This window comes from Neopelma chrysocephalum, unplaced genomic scaffold (genome assembly GCF_003984885.1).
Source record: "Neopelma chrysocephalum unplaced genomic scaffold, ASM398488v2 Primary Assembly neopelma1_250, whole genome shotgun sequence".
Lineage (NCBI taxonomy): Eukaryota > Metazoa > Chordata > Aves > Passeriformes > Pipridae > Neopelma > Neopelma chrysocephalum.
In genome coordinates this window covers 19975-26661 of record NW_020897912.1, presented here as the reverse complement: position 1 = coordinate 26661, position 6687 = coordinate 19975, and the positions used below count along the sequence as shown (strand labels likewise).

At 50.5% G+C, this 6687-nt stretch overlaps 2 protein-coding genes across 2 annotated transcripts in view; one reads left to right on the top strand and one right to left on the bottom strand.

Annotated features, from left to right (window-relative positions):
- Positions 1-2053, top strand: part of SUPT16H (SPT16 homolog, facilitates chromatin remodeling subunit) — an 18290-nt gene extending 16237 nt beyond the window's left edge. The window contains exons 14-16 of the mRNA XM_027703678.1: positions 165-291; positions 689-766; positions 1934-2053. Coding sequence (XP_027559479.1) covers positions 165-291; positions 689-766; positions 1934-2049 — 321 coding nt within the window. The 3' untranslated portion in view covers positions 2050-2053. The remainder of the gene's footprint in view (positions 1-164; positions 292-688; positions 767-1933) is intronic.
- A 4589-nt stretch (positions 2054-6642) lies between these two features.
- Positions 6643-6687, bottom strand: part of LOC113977516 (probable tRNA N6-adenosine threonylcarbamoyltransferase) — a gene marked incomplete at its 5' end in the record, with an annotated part of 19816 nt that continues 19771 nt past the window's right edge. The window contains one exon of the mRNA XM_027703680.1: positions 6643-6652. The remainder of the gene's footprint in view (positions 6653-6687) is intronic.

The following is a 6687-nucleotide window of genomic DNA, read 5'->3' as shown; positions in this document are numbered from 1 at the left end:
TCTCCCCTGTCCCTCACCTGTCCCTCCCCTGTCTCACCTGTCCCTCCCCTGTCTCACCTGTCCCTCCCCTGTCCCTCACTTGTATCACATCTGTCCCTCACCTGTCCCTCACCTGTCCCTCCCCTGTCTCACCTGTCCCTCACCTGTGTCACCTGTCCTGTCAGGGCTCGGAGGCGGAGCCGGGTGACTCAGAGTCGGAGCTGGAGGACGAGACCTTCAACCCCTCTGAGGAGGACGAGGAGGAGGAGGAGGACAGCGACGAGGACTATTCCTCCGAGGCCGAGGAGTCAGGTGAGACACACCTGGCCACACCTGGGGGACTCACCTGGCCACACCTGACCTCACCTGGGGGCACCTGGGGGACTCACCTGGCCACACCTCAACTCACCTGGGGGCACCTGGGGGCACCTGGGGGAGGTTTGGGAAGGTCCAGGGGGGATATGGGGGAGTTACAGAGGGGTTTGGGGCTCACCTGGGCACACCTGGGGGCACCTGGGGGAGGTTTGGGGCTCACCTGGACACACCTGGGGACACCTGGGAGAGGTTTGAGGGGGTCCAGGGGGATATGGGGGAGTTACAGAGGGGTTTGGGACTCACCTGGGCACACCTGGGGGAGGTTTGGGGCTCACCTGGTCACACCTGGGCACACCTGGGCACACCTGTTCTCACCTGTTGTCACCTGTTCCAGAATATTCCAAGGACTCCCTGGGCAGCGAGGAGGAATCCGGGAAGGACTGGGACGAGCTGGAGGAGGAGGCCCGGAAAGGTGGGATCCCCAAAATCACCCCGAAATACCACAAAATACACCAAAAATACCACAAAATAACCCTAAATACCACAAAATAGCCCATAACGCTCCCAAAATACCCACAAATACCACAAAATACCTCTAAATATCCTGAAATACCCCATAATACTCCAAAATACCCCAAAAATGCCCCAAAATACCCCATAATACCCAAAAAACCCCAACCAGAAACACCCCCAAAATACCCCCAAAAAATCCCCCAAAAATTCCCCAAAAATCCCCCCAAAATCCCACCCAAAAAATCCCCCAAAAATCCCAAAAAATCCCCCCAAAACCCTCCAAAACAATTCCCCAAAAATACCAAAAAATCCCCCAAAAATCAAAAAAAATCCCCCAAAATTCTCAAAAAATCCCCCAAAAATTCCCCAAAAATCCCCCATAAACCCTAAAAAATCTGCCAAACCCCCCCAAAAAAATCCCCCAAAAATCCCCCAAAACCCCCCAAAAAATCCCCAAAATCCCCCAAAAACCCCCAAGAAGATCCCCCAAAAATCCCCCAAAAACCTCGCAAAAAATCCCCCAAAATCCCCAAGAAAATCCCCCCAAAACCCCCCAAAAAATCCCCAAAATCCCCAAAAATCTCCAAAAAATCCCCCCCAAAATCCCCCAAAAATCCCCCCAAAAATCCCCAAAAATTCCCAAAAAATCCCAAAAAATCCGAACCCCCCCAAAAAAGATCTCCCCAAAATCCCCCCAAAATCCCCAAAAAACCTCAAAAAAATCACCAAAAATTCCAAAAAAATCCCCCAAAAACCCACCCAAAAAAATCTCCCCAAAATCCCCAAAAATCACAAAAAAAATCCCTCCAAAATCCCCAAAAAATCTCCCAAAATTCTCAAAAAATCCCCAAAAAACCCCCAAAACCCCCCAAAAAAATACCCCCAAAAACCCCCAAAAATCTCCCAAAAATTTCCAAAAAATCCCAAAAACCCACCCAAAAAAATCTCCCCAAAATCCCCTGAAAATCCTCTAAAACCCTCAAGAAAAGCCCCCCAAAACCCCCAAAAATCCCCAAAAAATCCCCAAAAATCCCCCAGCCCCCCTTTCACCTCCCAGCCCCCTTTACCCCCCCTTTCACCCCCAAAACCCCCCTAATCCCCCCCAAATCCCCCCCCTTTTCTGCAGCCGACCGCGAGAGCCAGTACGAGGAGGAGGAGGAGCGCGGCCGCGGCCGGAAGCGGAAGGGACCCCCCGGGAGGGGCCCCCCCCGCCACGGGCCCCCCAAAAAGAAGAGGAAGTAGAGGGGGGGGACCCCCCCTCCCACCCCCGACAACATTTTGGGGGCAAAACCCCCCGTTTTGGGGTCAAAAACCCCCCGTTTTGGGGACTTTTCACCCCCTTTTCCCCTTGGGTTCGGGGGGGGTTCGAGGGGTCCCTGTTGAATTTTGGGGGGGTCCCCGATAAATTTGGGGTCCCCCCCCCGTGAGTTTTCGGGGGTTTCTCCCGGATTTTGGGGGGTTTTCCCGAGTTTTTTGGGGCGTTTTTTTGTGTTTTTTCGTTAAAATGTTGTTTTTTGTTTTTTTTCCCCGCGGTTTCCTCCCCTCGGAAAATTTTTGGGGGTTTTTTTGGGGGTTCCCCGGGGGGGGTTTTGGGGGGTCTGAGGGATCCTCTGGGAAATTTTGGGGGGTCCTTTTGAGATTTCCAGGTTTTGGGGGTTTTTTCCCGAATTTTGGGGCTTTTTTTCCCAAATTTGGGGGTTTTTCCCGAGTTTCCAGACGTTTTTCCCGCAGTTTTCTGGTGGTTTTTCATCAAAATGTCGCCGTTTCTCCCCAAAATTCAGGGGCCTGGGGGGGGGTTGGGGGGTCCCCCTCTGGATTTTGGGGCTTTTCTGACTTTTTTTGGGGTCTCGTTCGCGTTTTTTGCCCTTTTTTGGGTCTCGTTCCCTTTTTTTGACGTTTTTTGACTTTTTCCCTCATTTTTTCGTCGAAATGTCACCGTTTCTCCTCAAAATTCGGGGGGGTCTTGGAATTTGGGGGTTTCCCCCCATAATTTGGGGATCTTCCTTCGTGTTTTTGGGGGGGTTTTGGGGCAAAATTTGAAGATTTTTGGTCGAAATTCTGGGGGTTTTTCTTCAAATTCTCAGAATTTTGAGGGATTTTCGTCAGAATTTGGGGGATTTTTGTCAGAATTTGGAGTTTTTCCCCTCAGAATTTGGGGGATTTTCATCAGAATTTGGGTTTTTACCTCAGAATTTTGGGGATTTTTGTCAGATTTTGGAGTTTTTCCCCTCAGAATTCGGGTTTTTGCCTCAGAATTTGAGGTGGTTTTGTCAGAATTTAGATTTTTGGGGTTTTGCCTTCAGATTTTGAGGTACTTTTGTCAGAATTTGGAGTTTTTCACTCAGAATTCGGGTTTTTCCCCTCAGAATTTGAGGTATTTTTGTCAGAATTGGGAGTTTTTCCCTCAGAATTTTTGTCACAATTTGGGTTTTTCCCCCTCAGAATTTGAGGTATTTTTTGTCAAAAAAGGGTCTGAAGGGGCCCCAAAATCCCCCTTTAACGACCCCAAATTCCATCAGGGGGGACCCAAAACCCCCTTTTAAGGCCCCAAAAATCACATTTAGGGCCCCAAAAATCACTTTTAAGGCCCCAAAAAAAGGGTCTGGGGGACCCCAAATCCCCCTTTAATGACCCAAAACCCCCTTTAATGACCCAAAACCCCCTCGAACGACCCCAAACCCCCCCCCGGGGACCCCAAAATTCCCCCCTTTTTCCCCTTTTTTTTTATTCCCTATTTATGGGGGGGTTCGGGGGGGTTTCCCCCTCCCCCCCCTCAGTTTTTGGGGGGATTCCCCCCGGTTTTGGGGTCCCCCCCTCCCCCCTCCCCCTTCCGCGGCTCTTTTCCAACAAAAAGTTCAATAAAAACGTGGTTTTTTTAAGGTTTTTTAACTAAAACGGGACTTTTTCAACCCCTTCCCCCCCCTTAAAAAAAAAAAACCTCAAAAACGGGGGGAAAAGGGGCAAAAACGGGTAAAAAAAGTGGGGGGGGAAGGAGGGGATTAAAATGGGGGGAAAAACGGTTTAAAAAAAGGGGGAATTGGTTAAAAACGGGGTTAAACTGGTTTGGGTTGGGGCAAAACCGGTTTAAATTGGGGTTAAACTGGTTTAAAATGGGGATAAACCAGTTCAAGAGGGTTAAAACCAGTTTAAAGGGACAAAACCAGTTTAAAAGGGTTAAAACCAGTTGGAGTTGGGGTTAAACCAGTTTGAAGGGATAAAACGGGTTTAAAAGGGACAAAACGGGTTTAAAAGGGACAAAACCAGTTTGAGTTGGGGCTGAACCAGTTAAAGAGGGTTAAAACCAGTTGAAAAGGGTTAAAACCAGTTTAAAAGGGTTAAAAAGTTTAAAAATTGGGGTAAAACCAGTTTAAAGGGACAAAACCGATCCGGGAGGGTCAAAACCAGCAGAAATCGGGCGGAGCTGTTTCAAACAGAGACGAATCCGGTCCGAAACGCCCCAAAAACGGTAAAAAAAGGCCCAAAACCAGTAAAAAAAAAAGGCCCCAAAACCAGTAAGAAAAGGCCCCAAAAACCCCAGCGCGGACTGGGAGCTTGGCCCCGCCCCCTCCCGCCGTGACTGACAGCTCCGCCCGCCAATCGGTGCCCTCCTCCTCCCCCGACCAATGGCGTCGCGTCCTAAGCCCCGCCCTCTCCCCCTCGTCCCAGCCAATGGCGTTGCGCGCCCTCAGGCGTTGGGCGGGCCCTTCAGGGCGATAGACCTTTCCTATTGGTTCCCCGCGCGAGGGGCGGGCGTGGCCAAGCAAACAGCCAATGGGCGCCGTCCCGCGGCGTGATTGACGCCCGCCCCCCCGTGACCCGCCCGCTCACTCCGATTGGCCGAGGGGTTGACGGACGGGCGGCTCGGCCAATGGGAGCGCGGCGAAGGGGCGGGGCCCCTGCGCGGCGGCGGCGGCGGCGCTGAGGGCGGCGCGGGCGCCATTTTGTGCTCAGCCCCCGGAGGAAGCGGCGGCGGCGGCGGCGGGAGGCGCCGAGCGGGGCCCCGGAGCGGTGAGGGGGTTTTATGGGGGGGTTTTATGGGGGGGGGGAAAGGGGGCGGGGAGGGGGGGCGCGGGGGGGGGGGGGGGGGGGGGGGGGGGGGGGTAAAGGCCCCCTCAGGGCCCCGTGAGGGGACGGGGCGGAGTTTAAGGCCTCAAGGGTTAATTAGCGGGGGGTAATTAACCCCCTCGTGGGTGCGATGAGCCCGGGGGGGCGTGGTTAATCAGTGAGGGGGCGGAGTTTAAAGCTTTCAGGGTTAATTAGCGGAGGGTAATTAACCCCCTCGTGGGTGCGATTAACCCGCGGGGGGCGTGGTTAATCATTGAGGGGGCGTGGCTTATCCGTGGCGTTACTTAGTCTTTGGGGGGGCGTGGTTAGCTAATTAAAGGGTTAATTAACCCCTTAAACGCTTGATTAGCCCCGTGGGGGGCGTGGTTTGGCCTGGAGGGGCGTGGCTTAATCTGAGGGTTTAATTAACCCCTTGGGGGCGTGGTTGATTTATTAACTGATTAATTAACCATTAAAAGGTTTAATTAACCCCTTGGGGGCATGGTTAATTTATTAAGTGATTAATTAACCATTAAAGGGTTTAATTAACCCCTTTAGGCTCCTAATTAACCCCGTTGGGGGCGTGGCCAAACCGTGGGGGAGGCGTGGTTTGCTAATTAAGCCGTTAATGAGCATCAATGAGGTTTCTGGGCGTGGTTTATATCTTGTGGGCGGGGTTAATTAATCGAAAGGGTAATTAAGGTGTAATTAATATTTGGGGACCCCTTAAAGCTGCGATTAATTAATGAGGGGTGGTAATTAATTAATCAGGGGTGTGATTAACCCCCCTGGGGACGGGGTTAATTTAAGGGGAGGGGTTAATTAAGGGGGCGGGGCCTCTCCTTTCAGGCTCCTCCCCCAACCCTCCATTTTTGGGGCAAAACCCCCGAAATTTCTCCCTTTTTTTTCCCCCAAAAATGTGGATTTTAGGGGGGGATTATTAAATTAGTTATTAATTATTAAATTAGATTAAATTAGATTAATTTAAAGTCAAACTTCTCCCCCTCCCCCCTCAACTTTTGGCCCCAAATTTCCCATTTTTCCCAACTTTGGGTGTTCAAACAGTTCCCAACCCTCAAATTCGGGGTCAAACCCCCCCAGTTTCCCCCAAAAAGTTCATTTTTAGGGTTTAACGCCCATTTCTGACCCTCCCCTCCCTCAGTTCTGGGGCAAAACCCCCCAAATCCTTCGTTTCTCTCTAAAATATCCATTTTTAAAACCTGCAATGGTTGATTTTTTTAGGATTAATTTTTTTAGGATTGAGTTTTTTAGGTAAAACTGGAGGGTTTTTTTGGAGGGGTCAAACCCCCAAATTCCCCAAAAACACAGATTTTTTCCCTGCCCCAAATCTCCCTTTTTTCACCCCAAATCCAACTATTTCACCCCAAAAACTTCAATTCTCTCCCTGCCCCCAAATCCCCCTTTTTTCACCCCAAAAACTTTTCTACTCCAAAAATTTCATTTCCCTTTCCCCAAATCCCCCTTTTTTAACCCCCAAACCAACTTTTTTACCCCAAAAAACTTAATTTCTCTCTCCCCAAATCCCCCTTTTTTCACCCCAAAACCAACTTTTCCCCACCCCCAAAAAACTTCGTTTCCCTGCCCCAAATCCCCCTTTTTTAACCCCAAAACCAACTTTTTTTACCCCAAAAAAACTTCCCTTTCTCTGCTCCCAAATCCCCTTTTTTCACCCCAAAACCAACTTTTTCACCCCAAAAAACTTCATTTCTCTCTCCCTGCCCCCAAATCCCCCTTTTTTCGCCCCAAAACCAACTTTTTCACCCCAAAAAACTTCATTTCCCTCTCCCCAAAATCCCCCTTTTTTCACCCCAAAAA